Genomic DNA, 25,720 nt, shown 5'->3' with positions numbered 1-25,720 from the left:
TTGTTGTAGCTTCTTAAAGTTGAGACATTGACGTTCATTTTAACATTAAAGTAAATTAAAAGTGTTTGGATTTTAGATATTTAACAGACCTAGCGATTAATCGAGAAAAGAATCATCAGATTAATTGATCATTCCTCTCTCTCCTCCCATCTTTCTTCTCTGTCAAATATTGACAAAAGTCCCCCAAAAGAATCTTAAAAAAAACAACAAAAAAGTAAACTTGCCGTATTGTGAAAGTGACCCACTTACACCTGTATGCAGATGATACACAGTTATATATGTCGTTTCTATGTCCATTTCTCTGAATGCTCTTATTACCTCAGAGAAAAGTTAAACTTTAAATAAGATTCTTCTTGTAGGTTTGAAACTAAAAACAGAAAAGCTGAAAGTTTGACCAAAATCTGTCCAGACAGATAAAGACAAAACAGACTTTCTGAACTATAGAATACTTTTGATCTGAGGAGGACTCGCTCTGTATTTTTAAAAAAAAATTTTATCCGTTGTTGTTGTTTGTGTTTTGTTTTGTCCCCAGTTATATACTTAAAGGATTAGGGAGGACATATTGCGCATATTTTAATAATTTCAGTGAGCTGTAAAGCTATCCGTAATTAAGAACATGGTCGCTAGCTGCTAGATGGCTTGTTTCAGCGACCAGGCTTCATTCGGCCGCCTCTTAGGCGGAGTCAGGCGCTGCCAAGATGGCGACGGCCGGAGCCGCCCACTTTCAGCTTCAAAACCGCTCTTCAGAAACCGATGGGTGACGTCACGGTGGCTACGTGCATATTTTTTTTTACAGTCTATGCACAAAACAGCTGTGATATTAATTAAAACACAATAATCTGCTTAAAGTATCTCGACTAATCTATTATTTCTTACAACTTCTGAAGGGAACCAATAATTTTGTCTTTGTAGAATCAGCATGAACTCAGTTATTTACTTTTTGTTTTGTTCCACTGCAAACAGAACATAGACATGCACTGATAATAAAATATATTTTAATTTCAACACTGTTCAGGGTGAATGGTGCGTTATTTTAATAAAAGGCAAATGTACCAATAATTTCGGCCACATCGGTACCCTGTTTAACATCCAACATCAAAACAGGATATAAATAACAGAAAATCACAAAAAGCAGAATATGAAGCCTTTAACATTGTTTTTAATCCCATTTTTGTGAAGCACTTTTCACTGCATGACAGGTTCTATGAAATTATTATTATTATTATTATTATAAAACCCTCTGGGGCTGTTTGACTGCAGCACATCAAACACTTTAACCTTACATTTTACACCTGATGCTCTAAAATAAAACACAGCCGTCACAGGTACAGTAGTAAAAATAAGCAGCGTACTCAGAGTACACAGTGTTACTGACACGCTGAATATTCCATGGCCCATTTTAAAATAAAAACCATGAATCACACAAAGCCTAAAAAGCCAAATCACACGGTAACGCACATTATGTCAGGACTGAACACACACACACACACACACACACACACACACACACAGAATAATATCAGCATCAGTCAGGGTTGGGGGCAGAGACGGAGAATAAAGCGCAGGAGGAGGAGGAAGGCATTTTGAGACAGATGGTGACGAGAGGAAAAGGCAGAGTAGGAAGAAAAGAGACAGATAGGAGGAAAAAGAAGGACAGACACAGAGAGAGGAGAGAAAGAAAAACCCTGAATGGATGTTTAAACTGATGTTGCTCTCAACCAATCAGAGCATCCGCCTGCCTTCCTCCTTGCATCCGGGCTCTGCGATTGGCCGGTAGGGAGCCGAGATGCAGAGAAAGAGAGAGAGAGTGACAGCAGGATAAGAAAGAAGAAGAAGAAACTGTCAGATGAGGACAGGTCTGTTCTTCACTCCTCCGTCTCTCTCTCTCTCTCTCTCTCTCTCTCTCTCTTTCAGTTTCTCAGCAGCATCTCTGCCTCGCTCGCCCCTATCTGCTCCTGTTGTTGCTGCTCTCCTTCTCCTTCGCTGCTTTCTGATTCCTGAGCAGAGAGAGAGAGAGAGGGAGGTTTAATGCGATGGACCTGCTGCCCACCGACTGCTGTTACTGCTGCTGCTGTTTACACCGCGGCATCATGGGAGCTGTAGTTTCCTCTGAGGTGCAGGAGGACAGCTGATCAGCTAACAGGGACTGTGGGTTATCAGAGTTTGGAGATGTGAGCTGGTGGGCGAACGAGGCTCAACAAACTCTCTCTTCTCTCTATATCTTTCTGTTCTCTTTATCCATCATTCTACCTTTTCCTGCCTCTCCTCTGTAGTTTCTTTCACCTCATCCCCCCATTTTTCTTTCCATTTCTTTCTTTTTCCCCCCATCTTTCTCTCTCTCTCTCTCCTCCGAACTCGTACCTGTCCGAGGAAAAGTCAGGATGGGTTGTCGTCTCACTCGGACCAAGGTGAGTGACCTTCTGCAGGTGTTTGTTTTGGGGGGGGGGGAGGAGGAGGAGGGGGGGAGGAAGAGATAACGAGATCTGATGGTTGTTGAGATGAACTGCTCTCTGTTAGATCGCTGTGTACATTCAACACACACACAAATCCACCAACCTAGATCATACCAGTGCAGCCAGACAATAGCTGACTGAAGGCTAGAGGCCATTATCTCTGTGTGACTGAGGAGGATGAGGAGAGAGAGATACTGGAAGATATGAGGTTCTCCACGTTAAACTAATTACTTTATAGAGTTAAAGGCCCAGCTGGTAATTAAAAATTATGCATGAAGATAATTGAAAGATCTCGCAGAGCCAATTAAAATGTTGTTTTCATATTGCTTATTACAAATGTGAGAGGAGAGATGTAAAACTGTAACGACGTACTCTAACGATACACTCAATGTATATAGCACTTTACAAAATGAAGGTAACAAAGTGCTGCACAGGGCCATAAAAACAAGATAAATGAGTAAAAGTACAGACGATAAAATAAAGTAAGACAGAGCAAAAGATCCAGGAACAATTTATTGAAGAGGTAAAACGAGGTATACGCTCGGATAAATGCCTCCACAAAAACATACTTATACATGTAGAAGTATATCGATGCACACACGGTTACATACACATATATGTACACACAAACACACAAAACATTGGCACATTACAAGAACGCCATCGTAAAGACTTATGTTTCTAACAGTGACACGGAGGTCGACAGTCTGACTGTTTGGGGTTCCTGACTCATTGATTTATACATGTAAATTAACAAATGACTGAACAGGATTTAGCTTTTCTTCAGTTTAACTTCTATATTAACTGTTTTGTCATCTGTTATGTGTTGTGTCTGAGATCAAATGTTCTTCACCCTGAGCAGAGGCTCACAAATGGATCACATGTTAAAAGAAAGCTAGAGCTGAAAACAAAACGCTGTTAGCTGCACACATCACAGACGTTTAAGCTCCATGATTGGATCTTTTCTTGCCGAAATGCACTTAATTATAGTCAACTTCTATCCTGACGTTTTTTATGAACACAGTCTTGTATCAACAAGTTTCTTTTAAAGCAAACAACCAGATATTTTCTAACAAAGTTGTTCACCAGCAAAAGATTTCATGTGGATCCAAACTAGAAGAAAGAGAACCGTGAGTCACGTTGACAGACGGATCTGAGGTGCAACTGAAGCTTTTGAAGCTAAATACTTCAAATCACGTGCACATTGATAGATTCTAGTACAAACAAATCTAAAAATACATGAACAGATTGAGATACTGTATCTCATAAATTTAATTGCATGCAGTGGTGGAAGAAATATTCAGTAAAATTACCAATAACATGTAAAAATACTACAAGCATTTAAAATCCTACTTAAGTAAAAGTACCAAAGTATTAACAGCAAAAAGTAGCGGTTTGGTCCCTTTGACTGATATATTATTAGATATATATTATTATTAGCTAGTTTGAACTACTTTATATACAGTTAGCTACTTCAGTTGAAGTTTCGTTCTACTAAACTACTAAATGACAGAAAATCATGACATAGAAGCGTGACGTGTCCCCTTTAAGGCTCTTCTTCCAGTTCACTGTGTCAATCACTGACTGGTGTCCTTCATCCACTGAGTGAAGCTAACTGGTGTTGATGAAGGTCACCGTCTGACCGACAGGAAAAAGAAAAGCATGTGAGAGTATAACAGTGAACCACGTTCATGCAGAGACGTCTTCCATCGTCATTTACTGACCGACGTCGCTGCTTCGGTGTTTGTGGTGGAAACGGCCGCCGGTGTGTGATGGAGTCAGCGTCTCTGCCGCAGCGTCCTGTAAGCTGGAAACATGGAACAGACGACGGAGACGCTTTATTTTCATCACAGGTTGAAGTTTTGTGAGGAGCTGCAGTGTTTGCTTCACTGCTCCGCTAACAATTGTTGAGAGTAATTTTTAAAGAAAAAATGTCCAAATTCTCTGATTCCAGCTTCTTAAATGTGAATATTTTCTGGTTTCTTGAGTCTCTATGACAGTAAACTGAATATTGTTGAGTTGTGGACAAAACAAGACATTCGATGACAACATTTTGGGAAACACAGATTCACATTTTTCACCATTTTCTGACATTTTATGGACCAAACGACTGATCAATTAAATTGATAGAAAAGAACCGACAGATTAATTGATAATGAAAATATTGCAGCCTTACTAAATACTTCACCTTCGTCTTGTAAAGCCAATTATTAAGTTATTAAATTCAAATCCTTTTATAAAGCTGAACTACAAGATAACAGACGGACTGCTATGACCTGCAAGGCCAGGGTCATGTGACCGACAAGCTAGCACTACCGCTAATGAGCTAATCTGCTAGCATGTTTACTGATGGGACGACTGACCACCAGCTGTGGGTTTGACTGTGTTGTTTTTGTGAGATTTTATCTGAAAACATGGAATATGGAGGGATCCATACATGTCTGTTTATTATTAATAGATACAGTATAATACAAGTCTGTTTGTTTTATGATCACATCAATTAAAGGAGAATTTTCTCTTCCTGGTCTACAACCTGAGATGATACGTTGGTGGCTCTGATGGATGATTAGCTAACAGCTTGTTGACTTGACTCCTCTCAGGCTGCAACTAAAGAATATTTTGCACATTAATGTCACAGTGTAGCAGGGATGTGTGGACCCCCCAGAAAGCAGGACTGAAGAAAACCACTTTATTTCGGCGCGAGTATCCAAACAACAGCTGACAGGACAGGCATACCTCCGAAACAAACAGAACAGGTATAACAAAGGATCCAACAAAGACTCGAACAGAAAACCAGGACTTAAAAAAAGAAACTGAACTAACGAGGAGATGAGGTGCAGGTGGAGAGGGGAGTGAACAGACAGGGAGCCGATTGGCTGAGGAAACACAGGGAGCAGGCAGGGCTGATGTTGAGGAGGACATGAACACAAAGGGGAAACACAGAACAACAGAAAACCAAAACCCAGAACACACAATACTCTAAATACAACCCGTCCAAGAACCACCATGAACCTAAACCCAAGAATACAACACGCCAGGCTAAAACAAAAGGCAAGTCCGAACCCATCACCCAAATATAACAAGAAAACCCACATGACCAGAAAGACTAAACAGAAATCAAACCAGGAAACACAAAAACACAAAGAGTCCAAAAAAACACTAGAAGGCAGGATGTGACAATTAATTACAATGCTATTTCTCTCTCTCTGTCTCACATACAGTACTGTGCAAAAGTTCCTAACAGTAAAGTGAGGAGGCTTTGAATAGTTGTTATTGATCAGTTAACTTGATCCAGAGTTCAGTAAACAGCAGGAAGTTAATCAATATCTGCTGTGAGCAGCTTTGCCTTTAAAACAGCAGCAGCTCTCAGTGTTTCAGGTTCTCGGCAGGTCGGTTGTTCCTGCGTCTTCTTCTTCTTCTTCTTCTGTCTCTTCATGTTAATCTCAGATTGACTCCATGATGATCAGAGACCATCTGTTGCAGGACTCCTTGTTCTTCTGGTTGATGAAGATGGTTCTTTATGACTCTGGCTGGATGTTTGTTGTCCTGCTGCAGATGATCAGACGCCTCCTGATGCTGCTGCATTAAGGAGAAGAATCTAAACATCTAAAAAATTTGCACAGTACTGTGTGTAAACTGATATGTTACATGTTGTTATAGTCTATGAATATTCTGTGTTTCATGTCTTGTGTTGTGAGAGTATGTGACGCCTGTCTTCAGCCATCTCACAGATCAGGTCACCCAGCAGCCATCAGATCCAGTTATGATCTCGCTGCTCTCTCTGTCTCTGTGTGTTTCTGTTTCTACTGTGCTGTTTGAGCCTGTCAGAGGTCCGCTGGTCATCATGATAAGGTGTTTGTTTACGTGCACCAGAGGATGAAAAGCTCCTCTGACATGCGTATCCGGATAATCGTGTGTTCCGGCGAGACCGAGGAGATGAACATGTGCCAGAAAACATTGGTCCTGCTGTCGTCGTGGCAGACTGTTCAGCTCTGCGTGTCTAAAGAGCGCGTCGAGCCTTTTGATCATCGAGGCGTTCAGCCAGGAGATGTGGCGCTAAATGGAAACACAGCTAAGCTACAAACTGCTCGTCAGTGAACATCGCGAGGGAAGAAAACGCAAGAAAACAACAATTACCGGGGATGTGAGTTCTCACCACAACATGCAGAGAGGAATAAGGAGGAGAGCTAACAGACAAACACTTTCCAAGAAAACCTCCCAGCGGACGACTAATTTGAGGAGACGAAGCTGGAGCACTCTCGGAAACGTGTTATTATTCTGCTTCTACAGAGCAATAGAGCATAACAACGATTTTTTGTTCTCTGTCTTTTGTTTTTAAGAGCACTCTGTTTGATTTGCTGCAGATTAGTCATCATTGGAAGTCTTGTCTGGCAGGATTTAGTTTGAAAAAAAAAAAAAGAATAATGTCTCATGAAGAATCAAATGAGAAGATCAATATCAGTCTGTTTAGTAGAACCAGATATTTTATATTTCAGAATCCAAAAAAAATATGTTTTACAGCTGCTGGATCAAAACACATAACTGGAAGGAAAACATCAGATTAAAGATGCTGACGCTACTGACAGCTCTCAATAAATTCAATTTAAGAAAATCAACAGAATAACTCAATACTCACATGCAGCACTTATGTACAGTTCTGAGGGACTCGAGTATTTCCATTATACTTTATGCTTCCACTGGAGCACATTTCAGGGAAAATATTGCAATTATTACTTCAGGACATTATTACTTCATCTGACAGCTATTCAGTCATTGAAAGGGACGTATTCTGCTTTTTGTGGTTTTCTGTTATTTACATTTAGTCCTTTGAGACGCTTTTATCCTTTTATCCTCTTCTGTGAAAGGAGGAAAAGTCCTGGAACTCTGATGGAGAGCTTCACCTCTTGTAAGAGATCAACAAACCTGTAGTCATGTCTAGTTTTCTGTCGCCATGTTACTGCTAACATAGTGTGTTTTATTGTATCTTGCTGTACTCAGTTTACCTTCTTTTTACCGCAAAGTTATTTTCACAAAAGCACTTCTGTTGCAAATTAGAACCTGCTATAAACGCTGTGATACATCAGATAGCTGTTCTCAGTTTGTCCGTGCACACTGTATCTGTCCCTATCGAATAAACCATAAATAAATCAGGACAGTGACTCTGAAAGAGCTGTGGTACAGTCAGCTGACCAGGTACAAGCACAATGAGAGAGTGCTGGACAGAAGCTTTTGTTTAATATATAAAGTAAGAAACAACAGGAAGTACACAAGTGCATAAGAAACACTATATGCAACAAGAAAGAAGTGCAACAATAAACAAAGTGCTTAGAAGGTTGAAAGTGTTTGAGTGTTGAGGTGTTGCATTTTCAGGCGTTTCTTGAATGCACCGACACAATTCATCTGCAAAGTTACCTTTACTTCCTCCTCCTGGTGACATCAGATTGTTCGCCCACAAACGTGTGTCTGTTCTGTAATCTTTGTTGTGAAAGTTGTTGCTCATATTTCAGATGTGATTCAGCTCCAACATGTACGGATGGATTTGTTGAAGTTGACATTTGGAGTAAAGAAGGAGAAAAAGAAGTGAAATCCTGCTACTATAGTTTGTTTACGTAGCCTCCGGAGCCGGAGGAAGCTTCCTGAAGCTGACCAATCAGAACAGAGTGGGCTCATCAGGAGGCGGGGCTTAAAGAGACAGGAGCTAAAACGGCCTGTTTCAGACAGAGGCTGAACTGAGGGGCTGCATAAAGGACCAGTAGAAGATAAATAAGGAGTTTTTAACTGGAAATCATGTGAAGATATTCCAGTAGAGCCCCAGAATATAAATATAGAGCTGGAAATGTGCTGAGTATGTGTCCTTTCCATTTATTCAATCAATTCTGAATCTAATTGTGAGACCAAGAATTGAAATCTAATCCAGTTCTGAGATTCCAAGAGATTCCCATCACTGGTTGACAGGCCGTCATTTAAAACTAATCTAATCCACACTGGATTGGCTTACAATGAATTGAACATTTTGTCCAATCATGCTGATTTATAAATGTGTTTTGTCTCAGTGTGGATCAACAGGGATCATCCATCAACTCTGTCTCCTAGAAATTACATTCATATATGACTAAATCACATTCCTAATTATGTTTTTAATACAGAAAAAGTCTGCAGTGTCTTGAAGCTCACAGCAGCATCTTTCACTAACCTGAACCAAACCTGAACACACACAGGACTCACGTCAGAGTCCTGCATCCACCCGGACCTCCTCCCTCCCACTGCAGAGACACATAGAACTGTAGCTTCATTCATTACTGTGATCATCATCCAGGCAGAGATTATGTTTGATAACGCAACGTAATTTGGTAATTTGTAGGAGACAGTGTTGAAATGTGTGATCTGTCTGAGCCGAGAAGAAGGTCACTCTTGGTATTATGTGTTTGGGATGTGAGGTCGGCAGAATGTAAGGCAGCGGAGCAGCACGTTGTGTCATGTGATTGTATAGAGATTGACAGTTTGACATAAATGGGTGGCGATGCTAGCAGGGCTAATGGTTCTGCACCGCCTGTGGAAGTCGACTCTACATCCTCACGAAGCTGTGCAGTAAAACCAGTAACCAACAAAAAGCACTTACACTAAAATAGAACACATTTTTTTGGTTACATCATGTTTTATTGCAGCTTACAGTGAGAATGTTCACAGGAAGGCACAGAATGCAAAAAAGGTGGGTTTTTATTTACCTAAAAAATGCTAAAAGAATGGCTGACCAACCATTTTACAAACACGAGGGCTGGACAAACACAAATTAACTACAAACAAATACAACACAGACAGTTCGCTCCTAACTCAGTACTAAGTGAGCAAAATCTAAACACTACGACTCTAATTAAGATTTACAAAATGGACTGCAAACAAAAGGCTCTCCTCACAAACCCCCCCCACTGTTGCAGGAGGTTGGTACAGTCCAGGGTCCAGGTGCAGGTATATATATATATATATACATACATATATATAAATAATATAGAAAATGATATTAGTACAACTTCAGAGTAACTGAACTTAAGTGTCGACAATACAGAATTATACTTATGTAGGTCAAAAATATTAATAAACTAGCAAAATCACATTGTGTTGCTTATTTAATTATGAATATAAACCTGAAAAAAGTGCAAAGGTGATTTGAAATGAAAGTGAAAGAGTTTGGAGAGATGAAAACTGAATATTTGAATCTGCTGGTGTGAGAGAACATGAAGCTTATTGAATCATTAGTGTCATTCATGCAACTGCGTTCAGCCTGCACCAACTTAACAAAACAACACAAAATAATACGAACCAGATCCTGAACGCTGCAAAGAACATTTTCACATGTTTTTCAGATTTCCAGACCTTCATGTCTTCAACAAAACATGTATAGTAATAAGTATAACCGACTGGAGAAATCAAAATAAAGTTAATTAAATAACAACAACAGAATATTTCAGGGTTTTCATGATAAACTGTAAAATCATCATCATCGTTTTGCACGATACAGGAGAGAAGATGTGACTCACTTTCCATGTCAGCCAGCTCACAGCTTACACAATCTATCGTCCTCCTGAATATTTTTTTAATCAACCAGCCTGAATAACTAAAGGAGGAACATCAGTTTACATGAGATGTAACATGATTCAGGTCCATATGCACCGTTTGTCCTTCATTTTGTTTTTTTAGCAAAACATTTTCTTCAAACCTGGATAGAATTGGAAGCTTTTGAAAACAATACAGACGTCTTCATATAGTGAGTTAATGGTTTAATTTACAGTAATCGACACTTTGGTTACAGTTTGGTGTCTTTGATGCTCTGCTGAATGTGTTTAATGTCATTTTGCATGAATGTTTAAAGACATTCGGGCCTCTTTTTCTGCATCTTGCATCGTGGACGGCAGCAGAGATTCTTGTATAACATGTGATGTTTGAATGCTTTCTGTACAATTTATAAAAATATTTACATGGAATTTAGTTTGAAACCCTTTTACTTGTTGAATTACTGCTTCATATCGCTAATCTGATGACTGTTTTTATTTTTTAAAGGCATGATTTAATAAAGACTGCTTCATTTTCAAATGCTGTGACTAAAATATACAAATCTAATAGTCTGATACGGTTCTGAAAGCTTTGTACGTTCAACACTTTGCATGCTAAGTGTGATTTTGTGCCAAGAACGAGAGTTTTGTACTTTGAGATTGAGTGAAAATTTCAGTCAAAGCATCATAAAAAAACACTGTGAGAGAAAAAGGGAGAGACAGATAGATGAACAGGGAGAGAGAGAGAGAGATCAGTCCGTGTTACTGTCAAAGTGCACTGGAGCGCAACACACTTCTCCAGGGTACAGCACATCACTCTCACTCTCTGATTTCTCTGTGTGTGTCAGTGTCAGTGTGTGTGTGTGTGTGTGTGTGTGTGTGTGTGAGGCCTCGGGCCGTGCACTGAGAGTGTAAAGACTCCAGTACTAGTCCAGGGTTACAGAGGGCTGCTGCATCCTGACCTACATCGTGCTGCTGTTGAGACTGAATCTCCTCAACTTCACTGCATCTTAACTTTCACATGTGACGTTACGACACAAACTATCACTATTATAGTTCACGACGTCGCTGAGACTCAGCAGACTTAATGACAGGATGTCCTTTAGGGGCTGAGCCGTCCGTTTATGTCCTGAGTTGACAGAATGGTGACACTCAGTTTCAGGTTTTTACATTACAGAGCTGTTTTTTTTTCTGCAGCTCTCTGTTTTAAATTTACAGCATCAGCTTGTTTGTTTGAGAATCAGGTTTATTCAGTTGTGGAAAGTAACCGAGTATATTTGGACCCATGTTTAAAGGACCAGTGTGTAGGATTTAGCAGCATCTAGTGGTGAGGTTGCAGATTGCAACCAAATGAATACCCCTCACCCTCCCTTTCCAAGCGTGCAGGAGAACCTACAGTGGCTGCTTGAAAGACTCTCTCCAGAGCCAGTGTTTGGTTTGTCTGTTCTGGGCTACTGTATGAACATGGCAGTGCAACATGGCGGGTTCCTTCGAAGAGGAGATATGTGCTGTAGCTTCAAGCTCTTTTGGCTAGACTCATCTCACTGAGGAATATAGACAGGTCAAGTCAGTTTTTATTTATATAGCTCAATAAAACATCCTCGATCCTTAGACCCTTGAAGATGCTATGAGTCACTGAGGGTCTGTAGCAAAACAATATAGCAGCTGTTTCCACTAATTAACACACCTTCAGTCAGAATGAGAGGAAATCATCACTGAAATCAGCTTCTGTTTAACTGGACCAGAAACCTGCAATCTCTTCTTTTGCTGGCACACAGCCTCCAACCTTTACTAAATTGCTTAATCTTTTTTATATAAAGACCATGTGAATCATAAACCATGTTGTGCAACACAACTGCAGTCAGGCATGCCAAAAAGTTAGATCAAAAGAACAAACTGACCTTATATTAGAGGCCAAACTCCCACTTTTCCACTGTGCATTTATGCTTCTTCTATTCTTCATCAATACTACAGCGCAGAAAAAGCAGGATCGTTTGTAGTTTCTCAGATCCTTAAAACAACCTGCTACCAACTATCTCTTAAAACCCCAATCATGGAGAAGACATAAATTAGTAAAGCATTCCTCTAGCCTACATTTTATTCCTTGTGCTGTCTGAGTACAGTCCAACATCTGATATGTTGTGTTCCTTCTCATCAGGTCAAGACTCATGAACCTTCTCATCACCGACACCGGGAGGAGCTGCACTTTGTGGATGAATATGGCCAGCCAATCACTGTGCAGGTGGACGGCAGAAGGGGCCAGGGTCACAGGAGGCGGCGGTCCCGTTGTGCGACTGAGTGCAACGCTCCAACAGAAAGACACTGGGAGGCCCTGAGGGCCATGGGACTGATGGAGGGAGAGGAAGGCCAGGGAGACGGCTACGGTGCTGGGTAGGTACTGTTGGAAGGCTGCATATCGGGGGCCACTCCTGGGGTAAACACTTCAGGGTAAAGAGTTTGTGGTTGAGAGTTTGGGAACTGGACAGATTGTTGTGACTCAGCTGTGTGGTAAAGGTGGAGAAACTGGAGACACGGCAACAAACTTTAAAGTTTTTATATATTTTTTGCTTTATCAGTTTTAGTATTCTTATGTGAAGCATTTAGTAGCTTTGAGTAAATACATGCAAATAAAGAAAGCAGTAGTAATTGCTACTACTACTACTAGTTATTATTATTATAAAGGATGAAGATTTAGATGAGGCTTTGAAAATGTTTGGGTGAACCAGGTTGAACAGCTAAGAACTGCAGTAAAAGGTTTCATATTGAGTAAATGCTCCTAACGGGTGTTAGGTGTTAAAGTTATGGACTTTGTAAAGGCTTGTAGATGGGGTAAGCGGTTGGGAGAGAGGAATAAAAGAGTGGAAATGTGGTGATATTTTTGGACAATGATACAAGTTCATGAGTGGGAGAGAGGCTCGTGTTTGAGGGTACTGTAGTTTGGAGTGAGGCAAACAGATTCAGGGTAACAATACTGGCATGAGCTATAAGGTTCACATCCAAGTAAAAGTTTGGGTATAGGGTAAAATACTGGTACTGGGAAAATGGTTAAATCTAAAAATGAAAATTAGGTGAATGATTAGGAACTGAGAAAAGAGTTGGGACTGGGTTAAAGCTTGTTACTGGGGTAAAAGGTTTTAGGAGGCATTTAAAAAGTAGGAATTGGGGAAAAAGGTTGGGACTATGGAGAAACGTTTGTAATAGGGTAAATGAGATATAACTCAGGGTAAGTAGTTAGCAGTGAGTTAAACAATTGTGATTATTGTAAAAGTCATGGACTGGGTGAAATATTCAAACCAAGGTGACGGAGAATCAGATAAATTTGGGAATGAGGCTTCATGTGATAAAGACTCCTAACTGATTAAATGCCATTAAATGATTGGGAATTCAATTAACAGGAGGGACAAAAGTCAAAGGTAAAGCCTTGTATCTGGTGTAAAAGGTTGTGAGTGGGATAAAAATAGAAATGGAGAAAAACTTTGGCAATGGGGTGAAGGATTATAATTGAGGATAAACTGTTGGGGATTGGGGTAAAAAGTTAGGACCAAAGTATAAATTTGGGGCTGGGATGAAAGTTTAGAAGTGGGGTAAAAGTTGTGGAATGCGAAGAGAATCTGGGAGCAGGTCAAATGTTTGGGAACAGGGTAGGACAGCTGTAAAAGTTTGGGAATGGGCTTAAATGATGGACTCAAGTGAAATGTATGAAAAGAAGTAGAAGTTTTCTTGGTTCTGTTGAAGGGATGATGGTTTGTACTTAAGGCTTTGGGGGCCAGGTTCAGTTTGCAAGATCAGCATGATGGATTGAGTCTTCTTGGTGCTCTCATAAATATTCATGAGTGGAAGGTTGTTCTGCTGAGACAGCTGTCAGTGCAACACATGCTATAATTATGAATGTGGGTGAAGACTATACATATTCATTGAGGAATTAACATTTCATGTATCATACCAAATTCAGTCATGTTCATCTGAACATAAGTAAACTTAGGTGATCCCAAAGCTGTGTCATACAAATTCGCTTCCTCTTCACAGGCCCTACTATGGTCACATGACCATGTCACCAGACATGTATCCAGCCAGTAGTCACATGATGATGTCGCCTGATGTCTATCCACCCAATGGCTACCTGTCCAGAGGGTCAAATGACCAGCATCCAGGGAACAACTACCTGCCCAGTGTCTCCTACAGCTTAGATCACCTGGACAGACTGGACTACCAGGTGATTTAATGTATTCTATTCTGTTCTATTGTGAATGAAATTCTAATTCATTTAACGGTATACTATTATATGCTGTAAAACTAGTTTCTGTCCTGATTGTTACTTTTTTTTTCCAGGGTCCAGAATCATTGCCCTACCAACCCAACTCAGAGAGCTGTCTGATTGGCTGCTACAACACAGAGGAAATGGAGCCAAAGAATTTCCCCAGACAGGTAGCTCACTTGAGATATTTGTATCCCCACCGTGTTATTTCTCAGCAACACCTCAATCAACTGTCTCTCTCTCAGTCATTCCCTTTTCTCTTATCCTGTCTCTATTTTTGGCTGGACCGCAACAGCGATGCCAGCCCCACACATGCGGTTGTCTGTGGGTGACTGAGTGAGTGAGTGATGAAGTTACACCATTGACACTCGGACGGCTGAATGTTGGAGTTTCCCCATTGGCCATTGCTCTTCTAAAATGAATCAGCGTGAACAGTTTTCTACTACGTCATCGGGGGTGTTTACAGCGCTTCCACTCATAACCCTATTCACACGGGACAAGTATTACCAGGGGATCTCATGTGATTTAGAAATTAACCCCCCCTACATTTGTGTTTCATGCGTCGCATTCATACGTGGATAAGCAAAGTCCGTATTATACTCAAATTTACTGACATTGTCCCCCTGACACCGCTGTCAACAGCTGGCAGGAGAGACACTCTGCGGTGCGTTTGAATTTTATAACTGAATTAAATACCGGGACGCAAAGTATGTATTTCTTTTGATGTTTTCACATCACAAACAATGAACAGCAGCATTAAAATATGAATCTTGCAGTTAAAACACAAGACTCGTGTATTCTGCCGTATCAGTTTAGTGTAGGTACGCTTGCTGTAACTGCAGTAACTGGACAGAGATGAGCCTCTGAATTTGCATCCAATGCTGTCAAAACTTTCATCTATAATTTCCACTGCAGCCTCCAGATGAATAATTTAATATCCAGGAATTCACATTATAGACACGACCACTGACTATCCCTGTAACAAACTGGCCACAGTTTTGCACACCCATACACGGTCCAGCCATATACTAAGTTTTGACCTAGTCTTGTTTTTATTTATTTATGTAGATAATTTATCCTGGTAGAGTTTGCACGTACCTCTACTGATTGGGTGTATTCTTTGTACCTGTATAATATTGGACTTTCTAAAAGAATAATTCAAAGTTTCTTTCTCTCCAGTCTGACTATCGTCCTCCCTGGCGGCCTGATCGTCCTCTCGGCTACCTTCCCCTCAGCGAGCTCGACAGCGGGCTGGGATGTGGCCCCGACAGCCCACACCACCGAGTGGCGCTCTCTGAAGCCGAAACAGACGCCATGTCATCACTGCCGGGCCACACCCCCTCTTCTCAAGGTTCCTCTTCTTCCTCTGAGTCCCTGATCTCCTCTGAGCCCAGCGACTCAGGTTTCCACAGTGTCAGCACCGGGGAGCACAGACGGCTGCATAAGATTCACGGGAGCCACGCGCACCGGCAAACTCACCACCTGCGCTCAGGCCATTCCCCTCGAGAGCAGAGAGGACGCTGGGATTTGGAGTCCATCCCTGAGACAACTCTGATGACCCACCCTGGAGCTCCGCAGTCATCCCGCTGCACTGTGGGTAACAGCACCACCACAACAGTTCACTTCCACAGAGCTGAGAGGAGTCCGACCTTACCACGCCACCGCTCGCCGCCATCCCCCTCCATTGGTTAGTAAACCTTTATGAAAAAATGGATAAAATCTCCATAAACTATCCATCTAATGCCATAGTCAGTAGAGGGTATCTTAGAACTAGATATTGAACTGGATAGTAATTGTAATTGTTGTGATCTTATCTGTGTAAAAGTCTGTGAATATTTTGTGTTTATGCTTACTCACTCAATTATATGAGAGTATGGAAATATACAGTGCAGGTGTTGTTATCAACCACAACAAGGCAAGTATTAAATTCCTCTGCAAAGCTCTGTAAACACTGAACCACTTCCCTGAGCATGGTTAGTGTGATCTGTACGGAGCTACTCTGAAGAGACTGACACCAACATAGTCGGTGATCACACTGGACTCCGAAAAGAAAGGTGTACCATGATGCTTTTTCTCCCTGCAGCTATAGTCCCAATCACACTGAGGCATTTTTTATGCAGCCAGAGGTGTGTTGCTGTTGCTAAGCAACACATGATAAGCACCAGTGGCGGCTGGTGATTTTTTTTTTAAGCAACAATAAGGTACTGCCAATCAATGAATTTGAACTTTATTTGGGTATGTGAACACCATCAAACCTACACAAAGCAATATTTAAACAAAAACAAAAACATATGACTCATATTCCAGTAAGAAATGGCAACAAGTAGCAGAGATAACGCTAACACAGACTACCCAAAGTTAGTTTTACAGGTAGTGAAAAAGTAGCTGAATATGTCCCAAACATCAACCAGCAGCACAAAAGCACAGAAGCTCCCCCTCACACAAGTAACGTTAGCATAAAACAATGAAGAAACATTAGCACATAAACAATAAAATAACATTAGCATTAAAAAACAATTAAGTAATGTTAGCATGAAAACAAAGTAATATTAGCATAAAAAAAACAATAAAGTAACGTTAGCATGAAAACAAAGTAATATTAGCATAAAAAACAATAAAGTAACATTAGCATGAAAACAATATAGTAACGGTAGCTGAAAACAATTAAGTAACGTTAGCATCAAAACAAAGTAATGTTAGCAACAAAACAATAAAGTAATGTTAATATGAAAACTATAAAGTAACATTAGCATATAATTCCTACTGTTGGACCGTTGTACATGACAGATGTTCTTAACATTCATAACATTAGCGCTCTGAAAACACTGAAAATCCGCCTGCACACATCTCACTGGTGACATTACAGAAACACGTGTGTCTATAGGCTACCAATAAAAATGGGCATATCCAGGAAACAGAGAGCTGCAGAAAATCTGAAGCCACCAGTTATAGAGCAACATCAGGTCACCTGCTTGCCAAAAGTAAGACGCCCCTCACACAGGAAGTGTACATATTCACACAGAAATGAACCAAATACAATTTGAAAACACATTTTTAATAAATGCTGGCATGATAACGAGACACAGAGTATGAATAAACATTTTTTATTTCATAGTTATTTCGTAATATATAATGAATTTATGTTTAACATGTTTTAATAGCCTTTCTTCCCTAGATGATGGGAACTGAGGCAGTGCCCCACATTAACCAGCCACCACTGATAAGCACATGACAGAAGTTATATTCAAGCAATCAAAAACAAATCCATAACAGACAAATAAATCTAAAACTTACCTGAAACTTAAAGTGCATCCCTAAACTTCTTCTGAGATGTCTGAGATCAAATGGCTCCAGCTAGGCCTTCTATTCTTATGGTTGATGTTTCCATTGTGCAGGCTCAGCCTGTGCTCTCCTAACCGAACAGCACAGTCAAAGTCAGGATTATGTAGAGTGTTCATCCACTCAGACTTGAACTCCAGGGTGTTTATGTATATAATCATGCAATAACCAAAACCTTTACATGCAAACATAAATTAGCATTGACCAGTGCAATCCATTAATGGCCATTGTGTCCCTTCAAAGAAGATGATAGGTACTTTGATCAAGATCGAGCTCTATTGCAGTGGTACCCAACCTGAGGATCGGGACCCCCGCTAGGGATCACTGGATTAATCTAAGGGATCGCAAGGTGCTAACACAGGATAGAACAACAGAAAAAACATACAGTACCAGTCAAAAGCTTGGACACACCGTTTCATTCAAGGGAATTGAAAGTTGTGCCTTCTGTTGATTGGTATTGTATTTCTGACACATATTTTTTTGTTTTCAGGTTGCCTTAAATGTTTGCTTTATTTATTGTGAATCACTTTATTTTATCTCCTAAAGTTTCTGAAAGTTATACAAAACAAAATAAGTCCCCTTTCATTTAAATGGTAGATAATGCAACATCTGACGAGGGGTCCCAGGTAGACCTTGCTTTATTTTAAGGGGTCACAAGCCAAAAAGGTTGAGAACCACTGCTCTACTGTCTGGTATTGACTGCTCTATACAACAATCACCAAGGAGTGGTTTGAGGCACATTCAGGTGAGATAACATTAAGAAACTGGCACCACAATCCTGTGACAAACCTTTTGGACACCTTTGGGATGAATATGAATGCAGTGTTCATGGGATAGAGAGTCTTCCAATTACCCCAGGGCAGTTGAATGAAGCACCAATGTCTTTTTGTTGTCTTGTTTAACACCAAGAAGCTACAGGTCCCTTGTTGAGTCAGCTAATGGTGGTCCAAAATGGTACTGAACAGGGGCTTGTACATTTCACTGTACTGAGTGTAGAGTTGTCCCAAGAGGTTTAAGGGCATGATAGCTACAGACATTTAAACACTTACAGATGTAATCTAAGACTCAGGGCCTGATTTCCTCTTCGTGTCTGCAGGTTGTCGTACTGAGCCCTGCCAGCGGAGGGCACTATGGTTGGAGCAGCAGCAGGGAGGAGGCGGAACCATAGAGGCTCCAGGGCGGAGTCAAACAATAACAGATTTGAGTGAAGGACAACGCCGTCGTAGGGCGAGTCACCCCAACATGCCTGATCCAGACAGACTGCTGAACAGCCAGCCAGGTGCAGCCAGCAACACGCTGGGGCCGAGGAGCAGGGCCAGTTATCCCAGTAACTGTCACCCCACCGGTCCCCTCAGCAGTCATCTCAGCATAGACAGAACCAGTCTGAGCAATCATCAGAATGCAATGAGGAGCAGCCAGGGCACCAGCCGGAGCAGAGAGGAGGACTCTCTCTCTAAGAGTCCTGGCTCGGGCTCCAGCGGAGCGTCAGACTGGCGAGGCTTTCAGACTCTCGGGAATCGCACCGGCAACCCTAAAGGTTCCTCTGTTCCGTTCTACAGCACACTGGGAGCCCCGCAACGGAGCCCGTGCTCTCCACCCTCTCCCCGCTCCAGGCTGTCCAATCAGAAGTCAGTCAGGAACCAGCTGCTAAGAGCCCGAGCTTACCGATTGGCCAGGGAGCGCAGCGAGGTCACAACAGATGAGGAGGTGCGAGGAGAGGGGGAGAGAGAGGGTGATGATGAAGGGGAGGATGGACGATGGGCCGGGCGGTACTGGAACCGGACCGAGAGGAGACGCCACCTGGCGTTGTCGCGGCAACACAGAGAGAGGCGAGGAGCAGGGGAGGAGCAGGCAGGCGGAGTTCAAGGGTCGTTGTCGTCTCAGACGGTGCTGGAGCTGAGCCACATGAAGCAGAACCGGCTGAGAAACAGCAAGCTGCTCGATGATTGGACAACTGTGGAGGAGCTGCTAACTCATGGGACAAGAGTGGAGACGGACAGTCAGCTCTGTCCCAGTCCTCTGCTGTCCGTTACTACTGTCTGATGGGAAAGGACACCGCTGTTCGATAGAAACCAATGGTCCGACACTCAGGTCCAGATTCAGTAAAGATTTGTGTGGTGAAAAGTGTAAAGTCCAGTTCTAAAATTAGTTAATGACAGAACACAATAACTAGTGAAATTGCAATGCATCTATCAATTATACATTTTTATTCTTTATTCGGATCACTATCAACTTTACCAAAGTTGTCGTTAGTCTTCCTTTACAGTGTATAAATTAAATTACACTATTTTGTAGGGTTGCAACCAATGATTAATTTTATTATTAATTATTCTGTCAATTATTTTTTCGATTAATCGATTAGTTGTTTGGTCCAAAAAATGTTGATCAGTGTTTCCCAAAGTCCAACATGACGTCCACAAATGTCTTGTTTTGGTCACAACCGAAAGATATTCAGTTTACTGTGGAGACTAAAGAAACCAGAAAATATTCACATTTGGACATTTGTCAAAATGATTAATCAATTATCAAAACAGCTAGCAATTGTTTTAATAGTTGGCAACTCATCGATTAATCGACTAATTGTTGACTAATCGTTGCAGCGCTACTATTCTTTGAAGACAAAGCTATATGTATCAAGGACACACCCAATTAGCAACACTTAGCAAGACGGCTCCCAGTGGATATTGCTGTAAATCAATAATCTTTTATAGAGAAGTATTAAGACTTAGAGCAAACAGAAAGAAACATTCAGGCAACAACATGAAGTGGGTTTTATAGCTACAGCAGTTAATGTCATAGTCTCATAATGACTTTAGATGTAATCTTGTTTACTTTCAGTCCTCAAAGCTTCTCCATCACAGTTTACAGACATTATGAACCAAACATACCAATTGAATAAAAGAGTCTCGTACTGAGAGACTGAAAAGGGCTCGTTAATTAGCTCACAAGCTTACTCACGAGTCTGTGAGCTCTCTTGCTTGGTTAGCTTACGGTAGCGGGTAAGCAGGATAGCTAGTGGGGACAAACAGCAGTCAGACAACCAAAAACATTTAAGAAACAAGTCAGACAATCAAGCAATAAACTTTCTGAAATGACAAGAGCTTGTTGGCGGTTGGTATGAGCCTGAAAGACTCAACTATACAGCCTGTCTGCTGCTGAAGAACCAAAACTTTGAGCTAAAAGAGCCTAAAAGCTGCAGAGTGAGTTTGGCAATACTAGCATCTCTTTGTGACTGCAAAGACTTTTATGCAATTTTAAAACTAGCATATAGTAAGTAAGCGAGGAAAACTATTTATATATAGCACCTTTTTTAACACAGGTTACAAAGTGCTTTACATTGACATTGGGACACAAAAACCATAAAAGACACATTCAAGAACACATACAGACACCACACACATACGAGCACAGCAAGCATACAGTCATCACCCAGAGCACACACTTGAATTTATTGAATGTTATGAAAAAGCCATTCTAAAAAAGTAGATTTTCAAGTGTTTTTTGAAACAGTCAACAGACTCAGCTGATCTGATGGAAGTGGGGAGATTGTTCCAAAGTCTGGGTGCAGCAAAAGCACAGTCGCTTTTGGTGTTTTAGTTTGGCACGTGGTACGGCCAACAAGTTTTGGTTGGAAGACCTAAGTGACCGCTTGCTAATATAAGGGCTTAGTAGCTCGGAAATATAGGCAGGAGATAAACCATGTAAGGCTTTATAAGTGATTAAAAGAATCTTGAAATCCATCCTGAGCTTCACTGGTAGCCGATGTAGTAAAACAGGAGTGATGAGAGATCTACGGTCAGTCCAAGTTAATAACCCAGCTGCTGCAGCTTAAAGCCCTTACAGGACTTTACTTCAAAACCAACATGGACACAGACAGAACAGACAGCAGGACAGACAAGACAGACAGCAGGACAGACAGAAGAACAGACAGAAGGACAGACAAGACAGACAGCAGGACAGACAGAAGAACAGACAGAAGGACAGACAGGACAGACAGAAGGACAGACAGAAGGACAGAAGGACAGACAGAAGGACAGACAGCAGGACAGACAGAAGGACAGACAGAAGGACAGACAGAGGCCGTGCATGTGTTTATGGGTGACGTCAGATGTTTCACACATGGTCAAACATTTTGGGCTGCATGTGGACGTCTACACATGTCCACACGTCCACCTGGACGCTCACGATCAGCATCATACAGACCAACACGCTGAACGTACAATTTAAGCTTCAGTAGAACTTTAATTGACAAAATACAGTTGAATTGGCCTCACAACACTATCGTAGTGAATCTGGACCTCCGTCTGATCGGAGATTCTGACGTATTTTAATGTGTCAGACATCTGTTAACATCTGAAGAACTGAAAGTCAGGTAAATGTGGCCAAATCTAATACTGGGACTCAGGAGGAAAATTACCAACATGCTCTCCAGGCAAAAGTCTGAAATTAACATGAAGCATAAATAAATATGACAATCCTACCAACCCTGAAGAGACTGATTCCATCTGAACCAACTCTACTGTCTGACCAGAACCTCTGATCCAACTCTCCCTACGGACATTCATTTCTGCAGTTTTGAACAAATGAAAGGACTTCAAACTGCAGTGTTAACACTCACTGGGTGGACTGGTCGGATTCTTCACACACCAGACCGCCTGTGACTGGTTTGAAATATCACACGATTGGTTGTGTTGCCTTGTGGAAACGTGTCTCCAATCTTTTTTTTCTGGTTCACTGCCTTTGTTTCCGTCTGTGTGCCATAAAATGTCACGGTCGACTCTTCAAAATGACCAAAACTATCGAGAGGCTCTGCTCGCTGAACGCTTTGTTGGAGCATTTCTGCACCTTTATGATCAAACCGCCTCTAAATCCTCTGAGATGCTGTTTCACCACACTGTTGTTCTTTCTCCAGTTTCTCTTTACCACTTAAAAATCTCCACGTGCTCACAGGTCTGGAGTGTAAATAAAAGAGAAGCCACGAGTGCTCATAAGTCTCCATGCGGCACTGAGTGCAACTGAGTTTCCATTTTGGAAAAGTTAGTCCTGCATTCTGTTGCATTTACTGATTATAGCTGCTTGAAGATGATTTCTATCTTTGTTTAGCACATAACGTTTGGTCTGTTGTGACCTATGCCAAAAATCAGAATCACTAGATTCTATATCGTAAAAAGAAAAGCTCAAATTTTGTGAAATAAGCTTTTCACTTCACTTTAAATTCACTTTCTTGCTTAGAGTAGATGAGAAGATATGATACAGCTATAATTTTTGTCTGTTAAATATGAAGCTACAGCCAGGAGGTGGTTAGCTTAGCGCAAAGACCAGAAGCAGGAGGAAACTGTTAGAAATATTCCAGCATATAAAACCACAATTTATTATTTTTATGGATTTGAGAAGTTGACATTTGGAGTAAAGAAGGAGAAAAAGAAGTGAAATCCTGCTACTATAGTTTGTTTACGTAGCCTCCGGAGCCGGAGGAAGCTTCCTGAAAGCTGACCAATCAGAACAGAGTGGGCTCATCAGGAGGCGGGGCCTTAAAGAGACAGGAGTTAAAACGGCCTGTTTCAGACAGAGGCTGAACTGAGGGGCTGCATAAAGGACCAGTAGAAGATCAATAAGGAGTTTTAATATGGTAGGTGGATATTTTTAACTCGACAGAGCCATGCTAGCCGTTTCCACAAGCTTCCAGTCTTTTTCTAAGAAAGCTAACATCTAGTGTAGTTTCATATTTGATGCACAGATATGAGAGTGGTATCATTCTCGCACACTTACTGTATTTAATCAGGACAGCGTTTCAAATAAGTGTGAAGGCGTTACTTTTCTAATAGCCTCGCACAAACGTGATGTGCTTATAATTCGTATCTCGTATCTTTCTTCTCATTTTCAGCAAGAAAGCAAATTGTGCTTTTTTTACCTAAAATGTTGAGCTTCTCTTAATACGTTTCATTTCTTCACAGTTGTTGTGGAAACACAATATCGCCATCTAAAGCAGGTACATATCACTACATTTAAAGTTTAGTTAGAAGAAGAGAAGAATTAGATATCAGCAGCAAATTCAACCAAATGAAGGTACTTTATTTAAGGATGTTTTTATCCAGCCTGTCAGACTCTCAGTGATTCACTTCAGGTAGTTTTAAATTGAGTTTGTCATCTGATTCGTCGTGTGAACAGTGGAGGAGTAACGGACAACTGTTCGTTACACTGGTGATAGATCTGCTATCTTGTCACATGGGCTGCTATAATAACAATAATAATAATAATAATAATATGATTACAGGTACCTTTGGAAGATATGGATGGAGGGATATTTTTGGTGGATTAATCTAAAAAAAAAAAAAAAAGTTAATCAGGGTTAAATGTTATGATGTAATAATGTGTCAAATACTGAAACTGTTCAATGCAATTTTGTTAAATATAAGGAAATGCCCATTTATTTTCATATTCTGTTGGGGTTTTGAGGAAATATAAGATATCCTGAAGTGTGTGTGTGTGTGTGTGTGTGTGTGTGTGTGTGTGTGGCCATGCAAGAAAGAGAATATAAAGTTTGATACTAACTTGATAGTAGTGTTTAGCCAAAAAATATTGTGTAATTTTGGTTTGTGGACGATCTACATTGTATGATGTAAAAGTATATTTTATAATCATATTAATTTTTTATATATTATATCCTTTATTTTGCCTTGAGTGGATTACTTCTGCTTCTCACCAATGTCCTGCTATGCTACTGTATGTACAGTATGTAGATGTTAGTGTACAATCAACTGTTAGCAAATAAGCTTTATTATTACAGTCTGAACCTAGCATGCTAACTCCTGATTAGCATAGAACAAACATGTCAACATTTGCCCAAAATGTCATAAGTGCTGAAGTCACATTCTGGACTTTTACTTAACATAACGGAGATAAATAAGTCTGATCAGTCAGAGCAGCAGGTTACTAGCAGCTGAATTTGATTGATAAAGACGAGGAACTGGGTTAAAAATGCTTCATTAAGCAGCTAACTGAGCGCAGCTAGCTTCAGTCTGTTGCTCTGACAGAAGCTCTGAGTCTCAGAAATCCTCCCACACTGAAGAGAACTGCTGGAGAAAAGAAAAAAATAAGGTTTTAAGACATTTTGTGACTGATTCTCCAAACATTTAATGAGATTTTGCCAACTTCTTCTAAACTTGTGTCCTGTTTTGATTCACCTGAAAGGAAACGTTCAACATTTTGGGAAATGTGCTTATAGAGAGATGTCCTGATGTCATTAGCTTCTGTAACTCAATGAGATACTTTTATTTGTATAGTGTATTAAAGCAAAAGAAAAACACAAGAACAGCCGAATACAAGCACACAGTTAAAGATCAGCTCAAAGAAATTTACAAATGAATCATCCAAAATAAGTGAAACTAATAAAATAAACTTAAAATCAGCAGGACAGAGCTGTATTATTTAAACAAATAAGACTAGCTGCATCACCTTTGACCTCAGAGCCGAACGCCGCCCATCACTGAGTTCACTGATGTCGTCTGTTTGTAAAGTCTTTAAAATGCATTCTAAAAGAAACTGGTAACCAGTGCAAAGAGGCTGAAACTGGGAAGAGCTCTGAAGCAGGTCGACAAGATGTTACAACAGTTCAAGTTTGAGGAAATAAAACCATGAATATGTCAACTCACCTGAGTTGGTAAAAACATGATTGTTCCAGGTTTTTTTTGTTTGTTGTCCAAAGTTCATTCAGCAAAAAATAAAAAATAGTTTCTGGAGTTTAAAATATCTTTCGTTAATGACGCCCAAAAAACAGAAACCGCCCCAACAATCAGAAAGCCTTTTAGCTTTACCTCCGTCTGCTGAAACACTGAAACACTACTGCACTTCTTTATAAATGTTCTATTTTACTTCATAACTTCTATGTTTTAACTTTGTTTTTATTTTATTATTATTATTTTTCAGTATGTTTTCTATTTTATGTGTCAGCGGGTTTTATTTTCCATATTATGCATCCTATGTATTCACTTTATATTATTTTATATTATTTGTATTATTTGTATTATCAGGTGGGTTTTATTTTCCATCTTAAGTACATTTACATGTTTTTTTTATCTTCATTTGATATCTTTTAGGTCTTTTTTGATGTGTGTAATTTCCTTTTT

The 25,720-nt window shown here is 40.5% G+C and overlaps 3 protein-coding genes across 3 annotated transcripts in view; 2 read left to right on the top strand and 1 right to left on the bottom strand.

Moving 5' to 3' along the window:
• The window catches only part of LOC122981768 (polymeric immunoglobulin receptor-like), a 724,120-nt gene that overhangs the window by 278,348 nt on the left and 420,052 nt on the right, over positions 1-25,720 (bottom strand). The window lies entirely within an intron of this gene.
• Positions 1-25,720, top strand: part of LOC122981723 — a 930,226-nt gene that overhangs the window by 628,635 nt on the left and 275,871 nt on the right. The gene's annotated exons all lie outside the window — the stretch shown is intronic.
• Positions 1,060-19,961, top strand: LOC122981750. The gene is made up of 6 exons (XM_044350483.1): positions 1,060-2,408; positions 12,159-12,391; positions 14,027-14,213; positions 14,330-14,425; positions 15,435-15,942; positions 18,691-19,961. The coding sequence occupies exons 1-6, from the start codon at positions 2,382-2,384 to the stop codon at positions 19,635-19,637; spliced, it is 1,998 nt and encodes a 665-aa protein (XP_044206418.1). The 5' UTR covers positions 1,060-2,381; the 3' UTR covers positions 19,638-19,961.

This window comes from Thunnus albacares, chromosome 5 (genome assembly GCF_914725855.1).
Source record: "Thunnus albacares chromosome 5, fThuAlb1.1, whole genome shotgun sequence".
In the NCBI taxonomy this organism is placed as follows: Eukaryota; Metazoa; Chordata; class Actinopteri; order Scombriformes; family Scombridae; genus Thunnus; species Thunnus albacares.
The sequence above is the reverse complement of the archived record's forward strand: the minus strand, read 5'-3'. Positions and strand labels throughout refer to the sequence as shown.